The sequence below is a fragment of the Pleurodeles waltl genome, chromosome 10 (genome assembly GCF_031143425.1).
Source record: "Pleurodeles waltl isolate 20211129_DDA chromosome 10, aPleWal1.hap1.20221129, whole genome shotgun sequence".
In the NCBI taxonomy this organism is placed as follows: Eukaryota; Metazoa; Chordata; class Amphibia; order Caudata; family Salamandridae; genus Pleurodeles; species Pleurodeles waltl.
Window position 1 is genome coordinate 802,672,274 of NC_090449.1, and position 26,869 is coordinate 802,699,142.

The following is a 26,869-nucleotide window of genomic DNA, read 5'->3' on the forward strand; positions in this document are numbered from 1 at the left end:
GCTCCAGGCTTCTGTAATCATAATGTACTTGTTACTCTTTTAGCTAATCATAATGTACTTTTATTACACTTTTAGCTAAAGTGCATTGCATTTTCTATGTGTAATTATCCTCACCAATTGGAATTTGATACTCATTTGGATTACCTAGGAAGGGATGAAATGCTGAATCGACTTGGCCAAAATGCATGCCTGTAACCTGCATACCACACCTGATTTTGACACTGAACTCCCTGAGCTGTTCTACTGGATAGATTGTTTGATTGTGGGCAGCTCCAATTTTCATACACTCAAATTTTTCTTGCAGGGAAGCACATGCCATCAGTGCCGTCAAAAGACAATTGATACAAAGACAGTCTGTCGCAATGGAGGTTGTGGTGGTGTGAGAGGACAGTTTTGTGGTCCCTGTCTCCGTAATCGCTATGGCGAAGATGTCCGAACTGCCCTTCTGGATCCTGTAGGTTCACTGTAGGCTTTTGGGTAGTTGTTTTCAGCATGTTCCTTATGCTCCATATTGACATGTTTTTCTTGTCCTTCACATCATGCAGGATTGGATTTGCCCTTCTTGTCGTGGCATCTGTAATTGCAGTTACTGCCGTAAGCGCGATGGTCGGTGTGCTACAGGAATTCTTATCCATTTGGCAAAATTTTATGGTTATGATAATGTCCAAGAATATCTTGAAAGGTAAGGTCTCTAGCAAAACCTCTGTTTATAAAACTGAAGATGAATGCAGCAAAATTGAGTCATAGTAATAAAAAAATAAAAAAATTATGCAAGGTTTGATGACATTGTTGGGATTTACATAATTGTCTTGTAATTCTAGTTTGTATACAGAGGTTACTTTGCTTCGGGCATCAGTAATACACTTACATTACGAATATTGTGTACAAACAACATCTTTGTTGCAAATCCCAGTCGTATCTTGTCATACTTCACTAAATTCCTAGGCGTTTCCAAACACTTGACTTTCTGAAAGAGCTGCAGTTCAGATGTTTTGAGCACTGATGATACTCACCGAATCCTCCCATGAGACCACCAAGCTTTGGAAACCGACTTTGGCTCTTTTCTGTTGCAGCTCATCGGTCCCAGCCATTTGTTTACTTCGAGGTACGTAAGTTGGCATATTTGTCTGCAACAGCAACACTGCAGTTTGGTCCAATATTGAAACTGATAACCGACTCTGACTGTATGGCCAGTTCATTGTACAATAAAATGCCACAGACAATTTAAACAAATATACTTCTAGTTGCAGTTTTCTTACCTAAGAATTTCCCCCAGGTGTCTGTCTAGATTCAGAGATTTTTCTGCGAGCAGTGCCCTTGCGTGCCATTAGGTGGCATTGGTCAACTCCCCGTCTGTCGTTGGCATTGTGGTCACTGGATATGATGTTGTGGGTCGAATATAGGCACCACCCCGGCTTGTTGACGTTAGTTATTTTCTTTCCGCACCAGCTTACCCGCACATCTGGAGAAGAGCTACCCTTACCAGTCGCTTTTTGACCGGCATTTTGACTTTTGGTGTGTTGAGATGTGTGTCTCTTAAGACCGGCTTCAAGCCCTGCGATTCCTGCCATCGCAAGATGTCCATGACGGATCCACACTTAATGTGTTTGTGGTGCTTGGTGCGCAACTACGACCCAAAGTAGTGCTCAGATTGCTGGGTCATGAACCCAAAGGCTTTGAGGGAGTGGTCCCTTAGCTGCTTGTGGTCCAGCGCTCTGCTCCGCATCGCTCCTGCGAGCAGTCCCGAGACCGCTCGAGGAGCCATCACCACTCCTCCTCATCCCACTCCAAATTGTTGGCTCACTCAGGTAAGCACAAGAAGAAGTCGAAGAAGCACTAGCGTTCTTTGACTTTACCCCATCGGGTGGACGACGTGATGTGGGAGAAGGAGTGTCCTTGCTCAAGGCCTCCATCTTCGGAGCATGTTTCCGGGTTAGCTCCATGCCTCCCTGAGTTTCTGGGAGCAGGAGCCACCCCTGCCCAGTTAAAAGAATTTTACGAGTCCATGTGCCTCATCTGTGGGCAGTCTGGCCTTGTCTGGGAGCCTTCAGGCCCGCAGGGTTGGAAGGGCCCCCTTCAGGTTCCGTACTGGCTGCTTTGGCGTCTGCCATGAGAGGTACCCAAGGATCCGCTCCCATTGGTCATACCCTTGCAACCTTCCCCGATGACGGTTCCGGCATTGATGCTCCTGACGTTGCCTGGGCCCGTGGGCCGCTTGATCCCATACTCCTCGCCGATTCCGACTTAAACAGGGATTCTAGACCCTAGACTGAATGTTGACCCTTAGTCCTAGGAGTATGACTTCAGTGAGGGAATGGAGGGGTCACTGGACCCTTTAGAATTCCAGCTTGAAGATCCTATGGACTGAGCTCAGGAACTGGGTGAAATCAGTGGTCTGGATACCTCCCCTGATGTTTGTATGCCTGATACCCCTACTGTGGCTGCGGAGGAAGGGGCTTACTCCACGGTGGTGCAGAGAGCAGCCGAGATCTTAGGCCTCAAGCTGCCTTCAGTGGCTGTCGGGACCAACCTCTTGACTGACGTGCTTTAGCCTGGCCCTCACAGATGTCCTGCTGGGGACCTGGTCCAAAGCCAGCACAGGGACGAACAATAGCCCGCCCCTCTAGGCGTGTGCCTAAAGACCCAGCATTCCTGACCCAAACACCCACTCCTGAGAGCTTTGTCATCAAAGCCTCAACGTTCCATAGCGCGTTCCCTTCCGCTCCCCTGGGAAGGGAATCAAAGAGGCTGGACCATCTTGGGAAGAAGTTGTTCTCTTCCTCCAGCCTGGCATTGCGGTCTGTGACCACCGCATGCCTTTTGGGCTGTTACACCCATACCTTATAGGACATGGCTGCACAAGTGCTGCCACAGGTTCTGGAGGAGGAACGACCCATTCTCTTCCACACTGTGCCAATGGGAGAGACTCAGCCAAGTTCACAATGAGATGTGGGCTGGGATATGACTGACTCTTGCAGATCAGTTGCTTCGATGGTGACCCTGAGGCAGGACGCCAGTTTACAGACATCTGGCTTTTCAGGGGTGTTCAATCTACTCTGATGAACATGCCTTTTGATCACTCTTGCCTCTTGGGGGACAAAGCACACTCTGTGCTTGAGTGCCTTAAGGAGTCCCAGGTTATGGCCCAGTCCCTTGGCCTCACTGCTGTCCCCCTAAGTCTGTTTCCCCCCCCCCCCCCCCCTTTCGTTGCTACAGAAGGGTCACCCAACCACATCTGTTATCTGCCAGCCACCTGCTCAGCCTCTGCATGGCCGGGGACATGGGATCCAGCATTCACATGGACCTTTCTAGACCACCCCTCCTGCCATGCCACCATCCTATGATCGCATGTCAGAGGATCACCTGGCACTGCTCCGCTTGGAGGTTACGGCTCTCTTGGCCAACGGTGCCATAGAGAGGTTCCCTGTGCCAGAAGTAGGCCTGGGTTATTCCTGCTACTTTCTGGTACCAATGGCCTCCGCCCTATATTCAACCTCCATTCCCTCAATCTCTTCCTCTGGAAGGAGAAGTTAAAAATGTTCACTCTGGCTCAGGTCCTATCTGTCCTGTACTCTGGATGATAGTGTTGGACTTGCTTACTTCCATGTTCCCAGCCTGCCTGCCCACAGATGTTACTTGCGAATCCTGGTAGGGCACAAGCAGTTTCAATTCACTGTGCTTTCCTTTGGTCTTACCAGTGCCCCATTGGTATTCACCAAAGTGATGGCGGTCGCAGCTCATCTGCCAGGTGAGTTTCTTTCCCTACCAACTGGATGTTGAAGGTGAGCTTGCCCCAGACTGTCTCCCACCTTCAGACTACGGTGGACCTCCTTCATTCGATGGGGTTCACTATGAACATGCCGAAGTCACACTTGATTTTCTCTCAGATGGTCCCTTTCATCAAAGCTGTTCTGGACATTGTGTAGTTTCGGGCCTAACCTCCTGACCGGCGAGTCCAGGATTTTCAGGCTATGATACAGTTGTTTCAGCTGCTATTCTGGATTCCAGTGAGTATGACTCTGAGGCTGTTGGGCTTCATGGCCTCCTGCATCCTGCTAGTGACTTATGCCAGATGGCATATGCGGACTCTGCAGTGGGACCTGAAGTTCCAGTGAGCGCAGCTTCAGGAGAAAATCTCAGACATGGTCCAGATGTCGGAGGAGACTGCGCAAGATCTGTAGTGGGGGCTTTTGAACCGTGATTGGGTCAGAGGCGGAACGCCCTTCCCCAACCAGATGCGACTGTAGTGACCGATGTCACTCCTGTGATGGGGCGGCCACATGGGAGAGGTAGAGATCAAAAGCATCTGGTCTCTGGCTGAGTCTGAGATCCATGTCAACTATTTGGAGCCCAAGGCAATCACACTAGCATTGAAAGCAAAGTATTTCAGGTGTTCATGGATAACACCGCCTCCATGTGGTACTGCAACAAATAGGGCGGGGTGGGGTTGTGGACCATTTGTCAGGAGGCTCTTCGCCTCTGGAGATGGCTGGAACATCAGGACATTTCCCAGGTGGTTCAACATCTGGTGGGCTCTCTGAACGTCAGAGTGTACAAACTCAGCTGTCAATCCTTGGTCGATCACAAATGGCCTCTCCATCCAGAGGTGGAGCAAGGCCTCTTGCAGCATTGGGGAGACCCTTGGTTTGATCCGTCCTCCTCTGCAGAGAATGTGCAATGTCAACTGTTTTGCGCATTGGAGTTCCCAAGACTGCAACCGCTCTGCAACGCTTTTCGTCTCAAGTGGAACTCAAGCCTCCTTTACGCCAATACCACTTCTGCCCAGAGTTTCCTTGAAGAGCTAGAACGACCAGGCCCATGTCATTATTGTAGCTCCGGACTGGGCAAGAAGAGTATGTTATCCCAAGCTCCTGAGCATGGCAATTGATCCTTGAATTACACTGCCCCTTCAGGAGGATCTTCTGTCGCAGTAGTAGGGAGTATTTTGCCCACTTTGGTACTTACCTGGGGAATATTAGATCACCCACGCTAAGTATTGAATCAAGGGCCTGCATTTATGCCGTTCTCTGCATGTTATTTCAGCAATATGCTTCTCCTTGTTTAATAACTGTATACGAATCCTGTATTGAAATGTTGTCCAGTTTTCATTTTACTACATATAGAATGTTTGGTTATGCATACTTTTAACAAGATACTCTTGTATCTTTCAGTTGACAAGTCCTACCAAGTTAGGGAACTAAATGTTCATTCCCCCCCCCCCCCCCCCTCAAACCCCAGGCACTTCTGGTATGTAGATTTGGGCCCAGATGTATTAAGCTTTTGCATTGAGGCTTCAGTAATATTCAAAGAGCCATGCAAGGAGCGGTTTGCGCTGCCTCGCTCTGTAAAGAAATGTAAGGCTACACAGTGACTTGCACTGCCTTATGATACATTTCAAGCAGGGTGGTGTTTCATGGTTGAAGCATGGGCATTCAAACGTAGCTCCCCATAGAATTCCGTGCGTTCCCAGACTTACTAAAGCTAGTAAGCCTGGCAAATGGTAAAAAGGCTCTGCCTCACACAGTGATGTGTAACGAGAAAAAATATAATTTTTCCCTCTGTTCTTTCCTCTTTTCACGTGTGCTGCATTCTGCAAAACACATAGAAGAATATGCCCCTAAGGATTGTTTTGGTGGCGGAAGATGTCACTTTCACTATGGTACAAGGGTGCCTGCTTTGATCCTAGGCAGCACACAGTGAGGCAACGGAAAGCAAGAGCAGAAATACAATATATTATTTAATTATGTAGTATTTCTGCTCTCTAAATGTAGTCAATGCAGCCGCTTTCCTTGCTGCCCTGGGTTGTGTGAAAAATAAGTAAATTTGCCCCTCTGTCTTGTCATCCTCTTGAGGATTAACACATTTTTTTATGAAGGATGTTGGCCGAGATTTACATGTCTGGTGTGTGCTACTTTTTTTTACATAAACACATCGCAAAGTGTTGTATTGGGCTTTGCAATCCAAATTTAATTGCGATGTGTGTTAGATTGTAATCAGTGTAGTGCAAAGCTGTGCAATGCGCTGTCTTGAGTTACTTTGCATCAGGGTGGTTTTCAGTGGGTGGTGCACGGGTTTTCCTATGCATCCACCCATGGTTTTGACGTAGATCAATATCTACAAAGAATTGGAGACAGGGATTTGCAACAAAATCCTGTGCCTCTTTGAGGGAGGTGTAACTAGGAGAATTTTTTTCCATTTTTTCTTGTTTTTTCCACTTAGCATGCATGCTGCGTTGCACAGCACACATACAAATGGGATTTCTCTTACAGCATAGTTTTTGGACTTTTTGTACTGGAAGGGACTCCTTTCAGCACAAACACTACCCTTTCCACAACTCGGGCACTCTTGCATTATGGCACAAGGGTGTGTGTTTTTATGCATGGTAGCAAAAAAAGTGCCAAAACGGGGAGAAAACAGAACAGTGCCACGTTAGTTGATGTATACCCTGTTCTTCTTTCTCCCTTTCATGCAACACAATTTAACCTGTTGCTCTGGGTGTAAATCTGGGCAGTGGTGTTCATGCAGATGCATTCCAATGTTACTCAGATTTTATTTAAATCATGTAGTTGATCCACTAGTGTTAATTGTTTTTCTGCATTGGGGACTGAACTAACGTTCCACAGTCTGGATGCATGAAGGCCCTCAGTTTTGTCTGGAGCATTTAAGAGACATTATGACCTAGCTAAGAAATCAAGTATTAAGAATTTCCACAGTAGCACCCAGTTCTGGATGTGGACCTACTTTCCTTCCCGAGGCATCCAGTAAGTGTAAGTGGAAACGGAAGAAGGAGAAGCTGAAATCATTCCCATCCGGTCACTCTGTCATAAGAAACGTGTCAAGGTGCCACTCTTTCACTCCCCATCCCAGACTGATGCAGCAATTTCACAGTTTATCCCGATGGTCCCTAATTTCCTGGCCCATTGGCGATGCCACAGCAGATTGAGGCCTTTAATGAGGCCATGCTGAGTATTTTTCTCACCCTTCTGGCTCCCAGCCTTCATGCCCCGAGGATCCTAAGGGGATTGCCACCAGTGGATCCTTTCTCCGTGCTGTCCGAGCCCCTGGAACTTGCCTCGCACTTTGCACCGCTTCTATGTTGACTTCCGTTCTGGCTTCGAGTGGTTCTTTGATACCAGTCCTGACATCACCAGAGGCGGGTGCCCTGGTGACTCCTGTGTCCAAACCTGAACCAAATCAGTCTCGATCCAGATCAGGGTCGCACTCTTACTTCACTCTAGTGCACCTGGTTCCCTTACAATCTGTTTCTGATAAAACAGCCCCTCTGCCACTGAGCCATCCTCAGTTGCTACAAAAGGTGTTTGATTCAGATTCTGACCAGAATCTCCCACCACTTGGAGAAGACAATGAATATCATAAGGATAATTTTATCCAACAGGCTGATGACAGTTAATACATTTGCAAGAGGCCAGTGGGCTTGATACGTGCCCTGAGAGAGGGTTGGTTTTCCACCTTGAAAAGCCAGCGGAAGAGAGTGCTTTCTTTGCTGTAGTCATCTGGTGTGCTGCAGAGGTCCTGGAATTACAACTTTGGTTCAAACAAAAATGCTTTCTGACGTTATTCAGCCTGAATCATCTGCTTCCAGGCTTTTACTGTCACTCAGTGAAGCCCTGTCTGACACCTTGATGGGCACTTGGTCTGAGCATTGCCCTTGCACACTAGTTAACAGGCATGTGGCCAGAAGCCATAGACTGGTGTCTGAAGGCCTTTATTTTCTTATGCTGCATCCTACTGTGGCAGGTTTGGTAGTCCAAACTGTCACCAGCAGGGTGAATTCTAATTTGTTCCCCAGGACCCTCTTGAAAAAAAAAAAAGTCAAAAAAGGATTGGTGTGTTTGGGAAATGTTTGTTTTCTTCAGCCAGCCTGGTGTTAAGGTCAGTCAGTGCCAGTTCCCTGCCTGGCCATTATACAGATGCACTCTGGGACATGCCCAGCAAGATGTTGCCGGCGGACCCAGAAGAGTTCAGGGCCTCCTTGGCTCAACCAATCAGATGGTTAGGATGCAGGCAGATGTATATTTTTGCTGATCTTGCTACAACTGATTTTTTGGTATGAGGAGCCAGCACTACTATAGTGCTCTTTTGCCAAATGTAGATAAGATTCACAGGCTTTGTGGAGAGTACAGACATTCCTCATGGATATGACTTTTGATGGATCCTGCCTTTTTTCTTTCTTTAGCTGCTTCCTCCCTTGAACACTTAAAGGAAAGCCAGGCCACGGCACCCTCTGAGTTTTTTGACACTTGCCAAACAGTTCCTTCATCAGTTTTGGTCCTTCTGGGGCTGTTCTAGAGTGAATAGAACCTCCCTCCCCAAGCAGTCACCTTAGCTCAAGGCTATGCCTTTCTGTTTCATTCTGAACTACCACAGCTTCTGCCCACATTAGAGCGGTCCCCAGAGGAGCTTCTATCACTTTTACTTCAAGAGCTGCAAACCCAACTCCCCAAAGATGCCATATAGAGTGTGCTGGCCTTAGAAATGGGACTGGTTACTACTCCAATTATTTTCTCATGCCAAAGAAGGATGGTGGTCTTTGCTCCATCTTAGATCTTCGTCCTCTAAATGTCATGTTGCGAAAGGACAAATTCAAAATGTTCACACTAGCCCAATTTCGTTTCCTTCTGAACCTGGGCTACTGGATAGTAGCTTGGTCTTGCAGGATGCATAATTTTATGTACCAATTCTGCAGTCCAGTAGATGTTACCTGCAGTTCAAAGCTGCCCAAAAGCATTTTTGGTTTGCCTTGCTCCACTTCGCCTTACTATTAGTGCTCCTTGGTTTTTAAGAAATTGATGACGTGGTTGCTGACCATCTTTGGAGGTTAGGGATACCAGTTTCCCCCTACCTCGAGGATTTCCTGTTGGTTCTAGACAACATCCAGACTATGGCGAACTGCCTGACATCTTTGGGGTTCTCAGTCAACGAGCTGGAGTCACACTTGAGTCCTTCGCAGAAGCTTCCTTTTATGAGAGCTGTTCTGAACACAATTATGTGCTTTTCCCTCTGTCGCTTTGTGTCCAAGGTATTTAGGCTAGGATCCTGATATTTCATTGTTTGTTTGTTCTGGATCTCGGTGATAGCAGCTTTGAGGCTTCTCACTAATGGCCCATGCAACTAACTTGTCTGCCTCACCAGGTGGAACATGTGGGTTCTGCAGTGGGATCTGAAATCTCAGTGGGCCCAGCAACAGCTGGTGGACATCATCCAGGTTTTGGATCTGTAGTGGCTGCTCAACAGCAACCTGACCCGAGGCAGACCCTTTTTCCTCCCACCCAGAGCTGACGGTAGTGACAGATGTATCACTGCTGTGTTGGAGAGGCCATCTGGGAGAGGTAGAAATCGGAGGGCACTAGTCTACTACAGAAAGGGAGTAGTGAGTTCCATAGTCCTTTGTCAAGAGGCGCTGCATTTTTTGAGTTGGCTGGAGCATCAGGGCAACTCCCTGATTGTGAACCACCTGGTGTGAGATCTTTAGTCACCAGTGCAGATAAGATCAGCTAGTAATGCCTGTGGATCAAAAATGGTGGTTGCACAGGGTATCGTCTAACAGTGGTGTGAACCCTCCGATCAGGCTTCTACGTCCAGAGGATCTTCTGTCAGAGCAGCAGGATTCTGCATTTTTAAATCTGTGCAATCTATACCACAGTTGTTGGAGATTGAGCGGCTGCAGTTTACTGCATTCAATTTCCCACCTGAGATTGTGGATGTCATCTGTTCTGCCAGGCGTCCATCTTCGAAGTCAATTTACACCAGGTGCTGGAACAAAGTTGTGGTCTGGTGTGTATCCATAACACCGACCCTTTTAAAGACAAACTATTGAGTTTGTTTTATCTTTGGCCCTGTAAGGTCTTGCTGTGGACAACATTAAAGATTATTTGTCAGCTTCATCGGCCTTTTTCCTATTGCCAGACTAACCATTATTGTTTACGTACCCCGTCTTGATTTAAAGGTTTGATGCACATTCCCTCCCAAACCATTTGTGATGCCACAGTAGGATCTAAATTTTGTACCGATGTTCCTCATGGTCCCCTCTTTCCAGCCCATGCACAGCTGCTTGTTGCATCTTCTGACTCTCAAAACAGACTTCCCTTACTGAGATCACTTGTCACATATGTGAGCTCCAAGAACTCTTGCTGCAACCGCCTTACAATACATTTTCCACTGGATAAACTAGTCTTGAGGACTGTGCAGCCTTTATGCCAAGTCATGATTCCTCTTCATATTGGGCTATCAACAGCCCTCCCTGTGTTCTTCGCTCCACCGCACCCCTTAGAAGAGGTGAGACTCCTATCGACTGGACTCCAAAAAGAACGTTAAGCATTCACATTAATCTCACCAAAGACCCTTGGGTGGATGATCAGATTTTTGTGTGGTTCTCTGGGGCAAAAGAAGGTAAATCTGCAGAAACGAACTTGATCCATATAGATAGTCTTCTTTATACAGATATGCTACTCATTGGTCAAGTAGCAGCCTTCGAAAAGACTGAGGGCTCGTTCCACCCAGGGTCAAGGCTGCTATCACTGCATTGGAATGAGGAGTACCTGTTCTTGTCATCTGGCAGGCTGGGATTTGACATTAGCACGCTTGTTCACGAACCAGAACTGCCTTGACAGCCAGGTCTGATGGGAAGGGCATTTCGCCTGTTCAATCCTGCTTAACCTTGTTGTTTCCTGATCTCACTTCACAGAACCTCCACCCCGGGAGGTACCTTTTTGGTATCTGTTATAAAGGTGAAAAAACATCTGTTTGAAGTGTCCATCAGAAGAACAAATTATGTACATTTTGGTAAAGATATTTAGCATGTGTGAGTGTAGATACAGATGCTCTGCCTACTCCTGCGATCTAGTGTTGGACTAGACTTTTGCTACTTGTTTTTCGAGTCACAAGGCATTGGTGACTCCTGGTACTGAATACACATGGGCACTGAATACATTGTTAGGGAATTATTCTCCGCCACCTGGGTTGGATGTTTATCAATGCTGCTCCTGTTTTTTATGCCTCTAGTGCTGCCATTTGCCCCAGTCTGGAACCCCAACATTGTCCTCCCCAGACTCAAGGAACCTCCCTTCGAACCGTGGCTTTCTTTAGTAGTTATCAACTACCTTAGGTGTATAAATGAGCAAATGAGCTACAGGCCCTTTCAAATACACAGGCCTTTTTCAAAGTTCATAATGACAGGGTTGGCCTTAGAACCAACCTCTGAGTCCTGCCTTAGATGGTCTCCCGTTTACATGTTATTCAGACAGTTGAGATCCTAGTCTTCTTCCCGCAGCCTGATTCGGTAGCGAAGAGAGAACTTCAAACACTTGATGTAAAGCACATAGATGAGACCAAGTCTTTCCATAAAACACAACAGATGTTTGCTGCTTTTGTACGGCCTCATACAGGCCAGCCCTTATCGAAGCCAGATACAGCCAGGCAGATTGTTAAATGTATCCAGACCTGTTACCTTAAAGCCAGCAGTTCCCTACCTGCCCCCTGGATCTCAATCCTTCTGCCTTCATTGGGAGCATACCCTTAGCTGACATCTGTAAGTCTGCCACATGGTCAACTGCACACAGCTTCACAAAACGTTACTGTGTGCATATTTTTTGCAAGGAAGCAGGCTAGAGTTTCAGTCTCTCCTTAGAACTCCGTTTTATACCTCTGCTTCATCCTCCGGCTAGTCACTGTTTGGGGCAGTTGTGCTTTACAGTTGATGCAGAACGTGTATCTTTAGCTACTCATGCTATGAACGGATTATATACATACATACATACAAGCCAATATAATGTGTGTGTATATATGTATGTATATATGTGTGTGTGTGTGTATATATATATATATATATATATATATATATATGTTCACTACATGTAGTGCCGGCGATTCAAATGCGTGCACCCTACACCCCAGAAGGCACTGTTTTCTACAGATATCTTCAGCCTACTTTAATTATTTACATAAAACGAATAGTCACTATGCCGTCCTACTCACTAGGCTATACCTGCTTTCATCTGATGTGCAGAAATCAATCTAACTATGCAGTCCATGCCTGTGCGCTTTCACTACTTAGGGGAGGAGTGACTGATGCCTCATCTCTCGATCAAAGAAAAACAAGTTACAACAGTCTGACCCCAGTATTATATAAGGAGTATAGAGTATGTGAATTCAAAAAGAACAGATGGACAGAATGCAGAGCAAATCAAACATTCACCCCAGTCACAAAGATCTGTGTTTAATCCATTGTTTTTTTTGCTCACCACACCACACCACCCCAGGTTGGACCCAGCCATATGCAAATCAGTCTTGACCCGGTTCCTCATGGGAACAGTCCAGCCCGAACTGCCAGAGTATGTGAAGGTACAACACAAGATCTGGCAAACAGATGTTTAAAGGGTAATTAACATAATTCTTCTGGTGTGTACTCCATCTGCCCGCAAATTCCACACTGTCCTCCTTACCTTCACGTTCTGTGGAGTGGTCTCTTTATGCCATCTAAAAACATCCCAAAGTAGAAATATGGATACTGGTAGTGACCATTTTGTGCTCCGTGTCTGAGGGCATGGAAAGAGCCAAGCAAGAAACTGAAGTTGGCATGCAAGGGTGGTGCTTAAATGTGGCTCAACTCTGTCACTTCCAGAGCAGAAGGAAGTAAACAAAGAACCACACAGTGCCACCTAGCCGTGAGTGGGACCACTGCTATGAAAATTTCCTGATCTAGTCTGACACCAGGGTGGATATTCTAAACTACGATTCGGTAGAGTATCTATCGGAAAGAGTATTGCAGATTGTAAGTGACTTGTTGGTTGAGATCAAGACAGTATAGTAGTAGACTACGACCTCAACCATTACTATCATCATTACAATTACCATTCCAACCACCATCCCCATGAGTACAACTACCAACAACCCAAAATTCTCTTACTATTTGTGTTAGATCATTGTGTTTATCATTTTTGTGTATTTAAAAGAAAGGGCAATGTGTGCATGTTTGAGAGACTTGTGTGTGCCAGCAGTAAGGAAACAATTATTGGTAAAACCCATAGTTCTTGTTTTATTTAGTAAACTCCTGCAACAGCATTTACACTTGTCTACGTTTGCATGTGCTACCGTATTAAAGTCAGACGTGTTAGCTTTGTCAATGCTTGTTTCAGGCTGTTTTTAAGTAGAATCTTTGTTTTACCTAATTCCCTTCCACTAGCTGCTCACTGTAGTTCAGTGGGACCTTGAGCTGAGACCACATTTTAATGGCTTCCTCACCCCACCCTTTGTTTTAAATGGGTGAGAGTTACACAATAGTCAAGGGGATGGATTTTATGGTAGCTTGTGTAGGCAAGGGCTAGTAGTGTGGCAGCCATTTGTTTTCCGCCCAGTTACCTGTGCCCAAATGCAGTTGGAGGACTGCTTGTGGTTCCACACCAAAAAGACTCAGGAGCAAAACCCCAAGTAACGCAATCATGTTTAACTTAACTCGCTATTTGAATGATAGTAGTGCATGGAACATGTTTCGACAGCTTTTAAGTGTGGATTCTCTTGCTGCTTAAAGTAGTTGGCAGTGGAGACACTATCTAAAGTGCCTTTATGCTGTTTCCTGGTTTTGATTAGGAAATTTATGGATTTCATTTTGCCACGTTGGCTGAGTGAGACTGTTTACCAACTGCTTTCTTCTGTGAATTGCCCGTGAGCCGTCATTGCACAGTAGTACTGATAATACAGACTTCTGTTTGGACTGACCTCACCAGATAGGCTCACGTGAGAATAGAATTTAATTTGCACAAGCAGTTCAGAGTTCATGAGGCTTCCTTTGTAGTTGTATGCGTGAATCCACAAGCTGCATTATCTGGCTCATTAAATTATCTGATCTGGCATGAGAGGAACAAATGCAGCATGTCGTTCAGCAACCCTTGAACATATATTTTGGGCCTTTCAAAGAACAATTTGCAGTTATGTGACCTATGGATCCACACTTAACCTTCCTGTCATTTGAAGGATTAATAAAGATTACAGCCATTTAAAAAAATAAATTGTGAATTTAACAAACTCCTCATATTTAATCATGTAATATTTTTCTGATGTATACTTCTAACTGCAGATTCCGCTTCAGAATATCCCGAAGCACCAGTCTGGACCTGAAAGATTAAACAGCATTGCTCCCATGTATTGATAAGTGATATTGTGTGGCTCTGTGCCAACTTCATTGCACATCTGAAGTAGTGATTGAGCCTTATATAAGCACCACTCTTAAGTGCTGGTGTCGGTTCCTTTTTTTCCTTGCATTTGTGCTCGGATCCAGAGCTTACTCCTAATTTTCTTCATCAGTTTACAAGTTTTTTTTACTTCAAAATTCTTTATCCAGTGTCAAAGGGAACTGTCTCCTTAAACTACAAGGTCTAGGACTTTTAATGATTGTCACAAAGAGGTGTCTGTGACAGAGCCCCACGACATCTGCTTCTAGTGTTAGGCACAGACTCCCAGTGCTGTGGGAAATGTTCCCTAATGAGCTCAAAAGCGATCTGAAAACGTGAAGCCAAACTGTATGTCAAGTCCCACTCAGCTGGAGATTACTGACCCGTTTCCACTCATAAGAAAGTTTTGTTGACAGATTGCCATCAAGGACCAAGTCTTCCTGTAAGTCGAAGTAGAAGCGGAAACACAAAAGCAAGCAGGATTTCGTCTATTCCTACCACCCTCAACCTGAGAAATTGCACAGATGTCTGGATGCGTCGGAGTCTTGTTCTCTGTCCCCTAACTAAGAAATGATATTGATGCAACCAGAGCTTCCGGGCCTATTGGCGTCATTGCAACAGATTGAGGCCTGAAGAGTCCATGTTGCAAATTTTCTGCATTCTTCTGAATTCCTCTGACTCTCCTTCTGGCCTCAAGGAGCCGTAGATGCCTTCAGTTGGGATACCACTAGTAGGTCTTCCCTTAGCACTATGTCTTCAGAATCTGCCTCTGTTTCTGGGCTGATGCCCCAAGCCCGCTTCCATTCTGGGGAAAAAAATATCCACAAACATCCTTGTGACATTGATGCCTGGGCAGACACGGCCAGCGCTCGAGGATGACCATGTTCCTAAAGATTTCTCTTACTCCCATCCAAATCCATCTTTACTAAGATCACATCTTGACGTCGAGCCTCAGTTCATTACAACTCACACAGAATCATGCCTTTAACTCCAAGTCCACAGGAGCGCTCAAAAAACATTTTGGTTCAGACTAATTAGAACCAACCAGTCTTTTGGGATGACCTTTATTATGAGGGGAGTATTCTTTTCTTCAGTAGGACGATGGTCATTTTTTATCTGGATTTGCAGAATGCCTTTGGGTTAAACACTTCCCGGATACTGTGTTGTGCTCTTCCCTTGAAGACAAAAAAGAGAGCGCTGTACTGATGAGAAACTTGGTCAAAACCATTGTCCTTCAGAGATTTAGCAACCGGGACAAACTTTATCGGAACCACTACGTGTTTAATGAGGCCCTGATTTGACACCCTTATGGGTACCTGATCTGAGCTCTGTTCTTGTTGTCCTGAGAACTGACAGTTTGCCTAACGCCACATACCTGTGCCAGGGGACCCTGATATTTTGACATAGCACCCTACACAGGACAATTTGGTGGTTCAAACATCCACCAGTAGAGTGAACCATAATTCTTTCCCCATTGCTCCTGACGAGCCAAAACGTCTAGCGGATTTTGGAAAACAGATGTTCTCTTTGGCCCGCCTATCTGTATTGTCATTCAATGCCGGCTGCTTGCTAGGAGAGACATGGTAGGTAAGATCTTGTCAACAGTCCCCGAAGAGTTTCAGACCAGTTTTTCTCTGACCATCAAGGATAGTCAGGATGCACTAAAGTTTATCATCCACTCTGGACTGGACAGGACACTACTGACTGCTTGTGCAGCACGTTTGATGCATATGTGGTGCTTCGGCTGCTTGCTTGGATGAGATCTACAGGCTTCTCTGGGAATTGCAAGTCTCTTTAGTGGACATGCTGTTTGTCTCTCTCTTGTTTGGCGAGAAGGACAATTCGGCATTGGAATGCATTGAAGAAAACAAAGCAACGGCATGTTCCATAGGCCTTTGTAAGACCGTATCCTCATCAGTTTGCCCTTTTGATGTATCACTGCCTGCAAAAGGAATCCCACTCCTTTCTCTGGGTGGGGATCAAGCAGTAAATACCCAGGCCGTGAAGGGCAGCAAATGTCGGAGTCCCCCTACACCTCCTGGAATACGCATCCAAGTCTCTTTAGTTTGCCCATTGGGGCACATGACTATCCTGTGGAAGACATACATTTTTCTGCAAGGGGTAGCAAAGTATAACATCTGACTGATGGGTCGTCCAGTGAGGCTATGTCCTGCCATTCCTTTTCGACCTGCCCCTCTTCCCACCCACATCAGGCTATCTCTCAAAAGGAGCACTTGTCCATCTTGCTTGAAGTGCAGGCTCTTTTGGCCAAAGCATCTGTAGAGACAGCCTCAGCCTAGTAGGAACTAGAGACAAGCTATTACTCCTGTTCTTTCCTTGTGCCGAAGTAGGACAGTCCATCCTAAGTTAGATCTCGGCCCATTGATTGTCCTCTTGCAGAAGGACAAATTGAAGATGCCCATGTTGGCCCAGGTTCTGTCAGCCCTAGATCCAGGCGACTGGATGAATGCATTGGACATGCGGGGGGGATGCTTACTTTCATGTTTCCATGCTGCAATCTCACAGATGCTGCTTGCAGTTCAAGGTTGGGTAACAAGCATTCGCAATTGCTGTGCTCCACTTCACCACTCACCATTGCCATGCAGGTGTTCACAAAAAGGATGGAAGTGGTAGTGGCACACTTTTGGAGGTTAGAGGTTCCCCCTATTGAGATGACTGGCTACTGAAAGCAGGCTTGCCACAGTCAATTGTGGATGACAGGAGGCACTTCCTCTATAGAGTGCTGGCTGGAGAGCCAGGGAATTTCCGTGGTTGTGAACCACTTGGCGTGATCGTTAAACGTCAGAGCGGATAATTTCTGTCATTGGAGCCTGCTGGATCACGATGTGGCACAGGTCATTTCCATCAGTGGGGAGAATTGTGGCTATTTTTTTTCTTTTTTTTTTTTCTCACTACTGTGTGAGTAGATGCAGTGTCAAAACTTCTGTGCTTTGGAGTTTTTAAACGGGCTCACTCACTGAGACAGATTCTGGTTGGAGAACAGCATGGGACTCCGTTCTGCCTTTTCCACTGCTACCTCTCCTGCTCTGAATATGATCAGGATCGATCGGACTCGAGTAATCCTACTAGCTCTGGATTGGGTAAGAAAAGTCTGGATCCTGGAACTCTTTGGCATGAGCGTCTAATCTTCAATTAGGCTACCAATTCAGGAGCGTCTTCTGTACAGCAGTAGGGCCGGGATTCGCGTCCAAGCCTGCACAATCTGCATCCCCATGTGTGGACTTTTAGCGTGGCAGTTGACTACATTCAGTATTTCTTCATAGGTTGTGGGTTTCATCTTTGCTGCACGGCTCCCCTAGAATTTCTTGGGACAGGTTTGTAGCCTGGTGTGGCACTCTACAACAACCCATTACAAGTCAAATTGTTTGAGTCCTGTTAGTGTCCCTATTTATTAGGTCTCGGCTAGACAGCGCATGGATTGTCTTGAAGAGACATGTGGTATTCCATCTGTGGGCTTCAGTCTCCCCCACCCCATAGGCTTCCTGTTGTCTCCTTTGCTGCTCTCCTATTCTTTGTTCCCATTTGTCCATGACATGCATTTATCATGCGCCTTCTTGTGTTTACCACTTCCCGAGAGCATCAACCAATTACACTGTCCCTCCACTGCTCTCATTTTAGGAACTTCGTTTTTCTTTCTTCAAGGTCAGGAGCGGTGGTCTATTCTCTCACTCAGTGCACCATGCCTTTTCATCTTTTCTCTTGTTTTCATCTACGTATTCTCCTTATGTCAGTTTGTCAATGGGTGGTGTATTCAATTTCTCTCAGCGGTGTGAGTTCCATGTTCTTATCTTGTTTCTACCTCTGTGTTACCATGGGGCGCTGCCACTATGTGTGGTTCGGTCTCTTCTTGGTGGAGTCGCTAAAGATCCCCTTTAGCCCTCTGAAAGTAATTGTATTTATACACATTTCACTACATAACTGGCATAGTGTGGGACTACAGCGGTACGTCGCAGCCTGGCTCACGTCATGCAAAAGTACAGAAATAAATAGACAGTAAAAGTTAAATGAAGATGTTTTCCCTGCAAGTATTATAACTCACTCTCACGTGAATGCGAAGGACAGATTCCCTGATGCTTATCAGCGATGTGATTTTTAGGCAGGTGGCCTATTTAGAATTCCATCCTACTTCGTACCTCAGCTGAGACCACCTCATACCGGCCACAGCAAGTCCTGTCCAAATCACAAGCCGGCACGCCTTCTTGGCATCACGAAGCCTGCTTTTAAAATACTTGTTTTAATCCTAACCTTGGAATCGCAGCTGATGAATAATAAATTCAAACAGAAACTGGATGCAACTGATAGAGGGAGCGTTTCTGTGCAATGTTTAACAGCATCATTTAATTTCAAGTCTGTGAAAAGAATACCCACACCACAGATTGCGTGCCATCAGTCACCTAAGCAGCACTGCTCGATTCTCTCTGCCATGTTCTTCCATCATGGTCATTACACTGTATTATTAACATTTCCCACAGGTAGCTGTTCTGCGCGCTCGTCAGAATTAGCTTTTGGAGGCTCCGAGAGTCGTACGAGGTAGACTTTTTAATGCCAGCTCATGTACTTTTTATTATTTCATTCACATCACCTTCCACTTTTAAAACCAAGAAACAAACAGCTGAAAAATGTTGTATGTGAATGTAAAAAAAGGAAGGCTTGTGTAAAATGCGTTTCAGAGCATGTAAGGTCTCTGTCAGGCAGGCAGTGCACATAGGCCATCACTCAACACAGTTTTCTAAACTTCAAAGCAATGCATTCCACCAAGAATGTCTGTCTTTTTGTGTGTGTGTGTGTGTTTGTCAATATATAAACAATGTCTTAAAAAGAGACAATAAATAAAATGATGACCACATTGGAAAAATATTATGAAATATTAACTTCTCAAATTTCTAAACCCAAAAACATAATACAGATATCAATAAATGTAATATGAGATTATTTGTAAGGCATCCAACTGTGTATTAACTCTTGGAAGTAGATGTTTAAAACAATCTGGAAAGAAAGAATCATGCTATATATATATTAAACCATATATTCTAGGTAGTTAGAAGATAGTTGCTATAGTAATATCATACAAATATAGCATTTCAAATTGAGATATTCCTGCCAATTCAACAGTGTTGAATTGGTGAGCAGTAAGTCCTACTTAAAATAAGTGTTAATGCGTGAAGTGTCAATTGTTTTAATAATAACAGCATAACTCAAAACAATAATAAAAACGTCTTAAGGATAGGAGACCAAGAAGGAGAAACATTTAAGTATGAATATTAATAGAATATGTATTAGCTAGAAAGGGTTTCCAAATTTGGATGAAAATCCCAACATCGTGCAATCTGTAAATCAGTTTTTCATATGATGCAGTTTTATAGATTTTCAATAAGCCATTCATCATGTGTAGGACGTTGTGGTATTCTCCAATGTCGTAATATGCAAATTTTTGCTACAGTGAGTGCAATAGTCATCAATCGTCTTGTATGGTTTGTTAGATTTGGGAGATCAGTAACATCATGTAATATAACTATTTTTTCTGTTAAGGGAATGGGCACATGTATAGCTCTGCTTAGCGAGGAAGTTATAGAAGACCAGTATTCCGTCAAAACTGGACATCAAAATAAAATGTGTAGGATGTCGCAATCCTCATGAGGACACCTCCAACAGCTAGAATGATGTAGTAAACCTGCTGCCTTGAGTTTTTGTGGTGACCAGTACCAATTATGAAGAATTTTGAAAAGAGTAAATTTCATTCTTGCTTCTCTGATTCCATTATTCATGTTCATTACAACATCCGTCCAGTCCTCATTGGAATACGCTCCATTAAGTAGCCCTTGCCATTTGACGTGGAGTTGTGCTAGTAATGGCGATGAGTGTAGTTTATGCACTGAGATTATAAAATCCAGAGACCGCTCCTTTCAATTTCCCCCACATTTTTAAGTATTTTAAGACTGGGGAACCCTCAGGTATCCAAGGAAATGGTCCTAGTCTAATAAGTAGAGCTTGTTTCAATTGTAAGTATTTCCCCTTTTGAGAGCAGGGGAGTTGAAATTTTATCTGAAGATTGCAAAGGTTTTAAGCTTGCCTTCTAAAGTGAATAAATGATCCAACATTAGAATACCTGCTCTCTCCCATGTATGGTCCCTTTCCCTATTTTAATATCAGCGTTATGCCATATGGGAGCCTTATTATGTAGCTCCCTTTCCCTATTTTAATATCAGCGTTATGCCATATGGGAGCCTTATTATGTAGCTTCGGTTTAAAGAGTTTGTGGGCTTGTATCCAAATCTTAGGCAGTGACTGAATAATAGGGTTAGAAGTTTGTAAAGGAGGTGATTTGGGAGTATAAATCATTTGCATACCTGAAGATGTCAAAGGTAACATACCTAAAACTTAAGTGAAACAAGGCACTATAATCACTTTCACTGCCTGGACTCTACCCTAAAAGGACAGGTTAAGATTGGACCATTTTTCATACTCTGACTTCGTTTTAGCATTGAGTGGATCCAAGTTATCTTGAATCATACGTTCTAAACCTGTGTTAATATAAATACCTAGATACTTCAGGATATCTGCTTTCCATTGAAAATTGTAGCCTAAAATAGCTGCTTTTGTTGTACCCCGGTACAATGGGAGAGCTTCACTCTTATTCCAATTGACTGTATCCAGAAATGTTTGAGACTCGAGAAATATTAGACATGAGTGCTGAGTGAAGTAGGTAGATCAGTGAGTGTGAGTAATGTCATCTGTGTATAGAAGTAGTTTTGAGATGCCTGCTGATGTGGGAATGCCTGCTGTTTGTGAACACTGTCTTATTGCTGCAGCCAGTGGTTCAAGTGCAAGAAGAAAGGGGCGATTAAAGGGTGACCCTGGGGAAAAATACCTCTTTGCACTAAAAAGGTTTTTGAAAGAAAACTCCCCAATTCACTTGTGCATATGGTGTCTCGTATAACCATTTAACCATAGATATAATCATTATCTAATCCCAACCTATGCAATGTACGGACCATATAGCTCCATTCAAAGCGGTCAAAGCCCTCCTCGGCTTCTAAGGATAATGCTACTCTGTCTTCTCCAGCATCCTTGGAAAACCAAAGTATGTGAGCCAAAGTGCGGAGATGGCTGCAAGAGTTTCTGCCTGGCATGAATCCAACCTGAGAATTATGTATGAGTTTAGAGATAACTTGTTTGAGTCTTTTGGCAAGAATAGTGGATAATAGCTTTGAATCTATTCAGAAGAGAAATCGGAAGATAGTTACTGCAGTATAATGGATCTTTCCCAGGTTTGGGAAGGACAGTTATGATAGCTTTATTTGAGAGTGAGCAGAGACTACCAGTTTCCTCTGCTTCTATATAAACCTCATAAAGGGCATCTGTTGCTTCTGGTTTTACCCAACAGTAGAATTCCCCAGGAAAACCATCTTCTCCTGGTGTTTTATTGTATGGGAGACCAGAGATTGCTTGCGCAATATCATCCTTTATTTCGCTTGCCAGTTTGAGCCTGTCCTGTTCATTGAGACAGGGGAGTGCTATTTTATCAAAGAATTCCTGTTCTTTGAGGAGGTCATCATCCACTTCTGAACTATATAACTTGTATAGTAATCTGCAAACGTATTAGCTATTTCTCGAGTCTCAGTTATTAGCTTACCCTCAGGGTTAAATATAGCTGGAATAGCTGTCGTAGCTTCTTGCTGTTTTAATCGTGCCACTAGTAAATGGCCTGCTTTTTCTCCTTGTTCGTAATTGCGAGCCTTAAGTCTATATAGCATTTATTCTGCTTTGGAAGTATATAGTGTATTAAGTTCCATCTTAGCTTTTTCCATTCTGCATCTGGAAGTTTCAGTTGGGTTACTAAAATGAGTATGTCAGTATTTTGATATCATTTTCCAAAATGGCCTGCTCTATTCTGCATTTATTTGTTATGGCAGAATCCCTCATAATTTGCCTCCGAATAGTGGCTTTTGCGGCTGCCCACAAGGTTTGTGGAGAAGAAACTGAACCTTTGTTATGTTTCATATTCGTTAAATGTGATTGTAATTGTGACTTTTCTGCCGGTAGTTTGTAGTGAGAGATGTTTAATCGCCATGGTTTCCTACAAGGGCGTTTCAGACCCCAATCAAGCTGGAGACTGATAGGAGCGTGATCTGACAGTGCAATTTCTAAAATATCCCAATCTAGTACGTGTGGTGTATTAGAATGTGGAATACAGAAATAATCTATTCTAGAATGGGAATCGTGTACTGACGAGTGATATGTAAAGCCCTTATTTGCTTCTCTACCGACCCCCAGGACCTTGCACCTGTTTTTTAGATTCCCTGCCGGAAGTTGCAGCGAGTCTTATCTGTAAATCCCCTAACTTTACTATCCTTGGGGATTTCAACATCCATCTTGATAATGGAAATTGTCCACACGCAAGGTCTCTACTTGCGTCTCTCTCTGCGCTTGATTTAAATCAACACGTAATAGGACCTACCCATACCAAAGGCCATACGCTGGACCTTTTATTCAGTAATCTCCCTGTCCTCACCACTCTGCCATCCCAGCCTCTAACCTGGACTGATCATTGCCTTCTATCTTTCTTTTTCCCCTGCAATGTTACTCCAGTTGTGCAGTCTACCCCCCCAACTTTTGGTCGCATTTGGTCAAAACTGGCCCTTGTGGAGTGGCGGGCTGCTCTCCAGACTTCCTTGGGGGCCAGCACCCCCTCCATTTCTGCAGATTCATTTAATAAATGGATTTCCTCCTCTTTGGATAGTATTCTGCCCATCAAATTGAGATCTAACAAGCCCCCCCATAAGGCCAAACCCTGGTTTTCACCTTGTCTGCTAGAACTAAAAAAAATGTGCAAAAGGCTAGAAAGAGCTTGGAGAAAGAATTACAGTCCCATTGATAGAGAAATATATAGGCAATCCGTCAGACTCTACCATCAAAACATCAAAGCCGCCCAGTCCTCCTACTATGGATTAAGAATAGAAAGCTCCTCCTGCTCACAAAAGGAAATTTTTCAGATCTTTAAGGAATTAACTATAACCCCTATGCCCTCTCCTCCCACAGAACCCTCCACTGAATATAGTAATCTTTTGGCATCTCATTTTAATGACAAAGTCATTAAGATTTACTCTGGGTTCCCTTCTCCTCCTCCTCCCCCAGGTACAGCAGAGCACCAAATGATGGATCCCTCCCTCTCCGGAACCACATTAACTGTCTTCACACCTCTCACTGATACTGTTGCCACTAACCTTCTTCAGATTAAATCGGGCTCCCCCCTGGACCCCGCTCCTCCCCCCATCCTCTCGCGAGTTTCAGATATTGTTGTACCTCCCCTCACAGAAATACTGAATCGTTCCCTATCGTTGGGTCTTCTTCCCCCTCTTTTTAAGCATGCCATTATTAAGCCTCTGTTAAAAAAACCGAAACTGGACCCATCTCTGCTGGAGAATTATAGACCCATTGCTCTTCTCCCTATTTCAACAAAAATTTTGGAGAAACACGTTAATCGCCAATTAACCAGCTACTTAGAGACCCATGAACTCCTCCACCCCACCCAAATGGGTTTTAGAGCCCATCATAGCACGGAGTCAGCCCTCCTTGCAGTGACTGAGTCAGCCAGGCAGCTTTTGGACCAAGGGTCCCATGTGGCCATGATTCTGCTTGATCTCAGCGCTGCTTTTGATACAGTGGACCACAACCTTCTCTGCCGCAGGCTCTCAGAATTGGGGATAGGAGGCCTGGCATTGTCCTGGCTGTCCGCTTTTGTCAAAGGCAGATCTTTTCAAGTCCTGGATCGAGCCTACTTCTCTGACATTTTTCCTTTGACTTGTGGAGTTCCCCAGGGCTCTTCTTTGAGCCCAACTCTTTTTAATGTCTATTTATCCCCACTGGCTAAGGTGATCGCTCCCTACAATTTGTCTTTGGTCACCTACGCCGACGATACTCAACTTGTGGTGTCCCTATCCAGCTCCGGGGACTCGTCGGCAGCTAACCTCTCGTGCTGTATGAAAGACATTGGAGCTTGGATGGTCCAGTCTAAGCTCAAATTCAATGACAAAAAGTCAGAAGTCATTGTACTAGGCAATTCCTCCCCAGCTCTTTCGCTTCCGCTGTACTCTGAGGCTTTCAATAATCTTCCTCCCCCTAAGGACCAGGTAAAAAGCCTTGGTTTCTGGGTGGATTCTCGTCTGACCATGGATTATCAAGCAAAAAGAGTTTCCTCTATATGCTTTGGCATCTTAAGAGTTCTTAGGAAAATCTTGATTCTTCTTCCCCCTATGGCCAGAAGAATCCTCGTTCAAACTCTTATCCTCTCCCGGTTGGATTATGGAAACTCACTTTTTCTCAGCGCCCCGCCTTATGTTATAAAAAGGCTACAAACAGTCCAGAACGCAGCCGCCCGGCTTCTTGTCAATCTTCCCAGACATGTATCCGCTAAACCTGCTCTTTCCTCGCTTCATTGGCTCCCCTTCAAGCAACGTACCTATTTTAAGGCCCTATGCATTGTTCATAGAGCTCTACAACATAAGGGCCCAATGTTCTTTAGAAAGCGGCTATGTCTTTATGTTCCTTCTCGAAGTCTGAGGTCCTCCTCCTCTCGACTTGTGACCATCTTGAGGTCTAAGAGAGCTTGGGGGGCAAACTCCTTCCTTACCAAGGCCGCCCGTCTTTGGAATGATCTTCCTTCCGATCTACGTCAGGAACATTCAGAACTACTTTTTAGGAAAAAACTTAAGACTATTCTTTTCTCTAGGTAGCGCTCTCAACTCTCCTAGTGACAGCACCGGTCAGGTTAGGTTAGCGCTGGGATGCCTTCGGGTCACTACGCGCTTTATAAATTCTTAAACTAAACTTATCTGATGTAGTAAACGCCAGATATCGATCAAACCATGATCCTCTCTGATGTCCCCCAGTATGGCTCTATCTCTACCATGAGTTGTGTCCAGGGGACCTGTTTTGTCCAGGATCACATCTGGAGCAAGATTCCAATCTTCTTCCAAAACTATTCTGGAAATTCTCATTTCTGTTAGAATTCTATTTAGATGAAGGAAAAAGGGGGCTTTATCCCAAAAGGGGCCTAAATGGAACTCACTCCTAATATCTTATTACCAACTTTAAGCTTGGGTAAAACAAATCTACCATCCTCATCTGACCATGACTGTAGAATTTGGCATTGCAGTGTTTTCCGTATTAGAATGGCTACACCACTTTTCCTAGTAGTAGTGTGGGATGTAGGATCCCCTGATACATGATAAGGGGATTTGCAGCTGTAAAGAATCTGGCCTACCCAATCTTGTTTTAATTTTTCTGATTCTTTATCAGATAGATGAGTCTCCTGGATGAGAGCAATGTTTGGAGGCTAAATAGGAAATAGTTTTCTTCCTTTTAATGTAATTAGTAAAGCCATTGACATGGATAGAGACAATTTTCATAGGACTTGTCATGATGCTGACTGGAAATGTTAAGAGTATATTTGTACTGTGTGAAACTGGGACAACATTCTAAAAAGGGGAAAGGAAGTAGATAAATTATATGGTAATGGGAAATTACTGGAGGGGAGGGAAAAAAAACTATCCGGAATATAGTAAACCTGAAACCAATATGTGGGACTAAAATCCTAAAATATTGTTCACACTAAACTTTAAATGGTGTAAGTACACCGTTCTAAGTGCTAGAATGTAAAAGAACACTGCAGATCAAAGAATATGTATCTTTCGTCGGTGGGTCTAAACCTCAATTCGAGACCCAGACTCTACGAAAGGAAAACCACTCATGGTAAATAGATAGTAAGAAAAAACACTCCATGGAGTTATAAAGTCTATCCAAGAGAAAATCTGCATATACAAATACAGTATGAAATGTACATGGTTATTGAACAACAATATATGAGGAAAGGAAATGAATTGTATCCATCCAAACGAATAGCTGCAGTAAAACAGTAATAACATTATATTAACACATAGCATGTATAAATATACTCATCTAGCTGGAAGAAGTGATAGTTACTTTATTAAAAGACGTGGATGATTTTAGAGGTGATGCGAGTACCTCTACGCAGTGGACTGCTTTATCTCTGTCAAACTGTTTGTTAAAGGTAAAGATGTGTAATCTATTGGTACGACGGCTTTGTGGATCATTCTGTAGTTGAAGCAGACTATTCATATAAGTTTTGTTCAGGGGTGGTGGTGGTGTTGGTTTTGAGTCCATATGTTGGTCATCCGAACTGTCCAGGAAGTGTACCCGATCCTCAGACTCTGTGTAATCCCTTGATTTCCCATTCACTGTGATCCACATGGTGGCATGTTCTAAAAGACCATATTTGAGATCCCATTTGTGGAGTCTTGGCCTAAGTTACCGGAACGCTTTTCATTTGGCATTGGTTTCAGTGGAGAAGTCTGCAGCAATAAATACTTCATAGCCTTCCAAGTCATACGGACCATGTTTACGAGCTGCTGTCAAGAATGTATGTTGTTACCATTAATATCCCTAATAGGGATATATTAAAAGCATCCAGACAGATTTCTGATTAGGTGATCAGAGCTGAGTGCTGGTGCCCAAAGCACTGGTCAAAAGACAACCGCTGGTGGTAATAATTGTCCCCACACGGAGTACCAAGGCTGCGTAGTCCAGAATCCAGCTTGTCTATTGAATCCACTGCCAGACACTCTCTGCCCCTTTATCTCTTA

General features: G+C 44.3%; 1 protein-coding gene across 2 annotated transcripts in view; it reads left to right on the top strand.

The window, feature by feature from the left end:
• The window catches only part of CDCA7L (cell division cycle associated 7 like), a 143,356-nt gene that overhangs the window by 92,304 nt on the left and 24,183 nt on the right, over positions 1-26,869 (top strand). For both annotated transcript variants that reach the window (XM_069211467.1, XM_069211468.1), the window contains exons 7-8: positions 305-454; positions 546-682. In XM_069211467.1, coding sequence (XP_069067568.1) covers positions 305-454; positions 546-682 — 287 coding nt within the window. The remainder of the gene's footprint in view (positions 1-304; positions 455-545; positions 683-26,869) is intronic.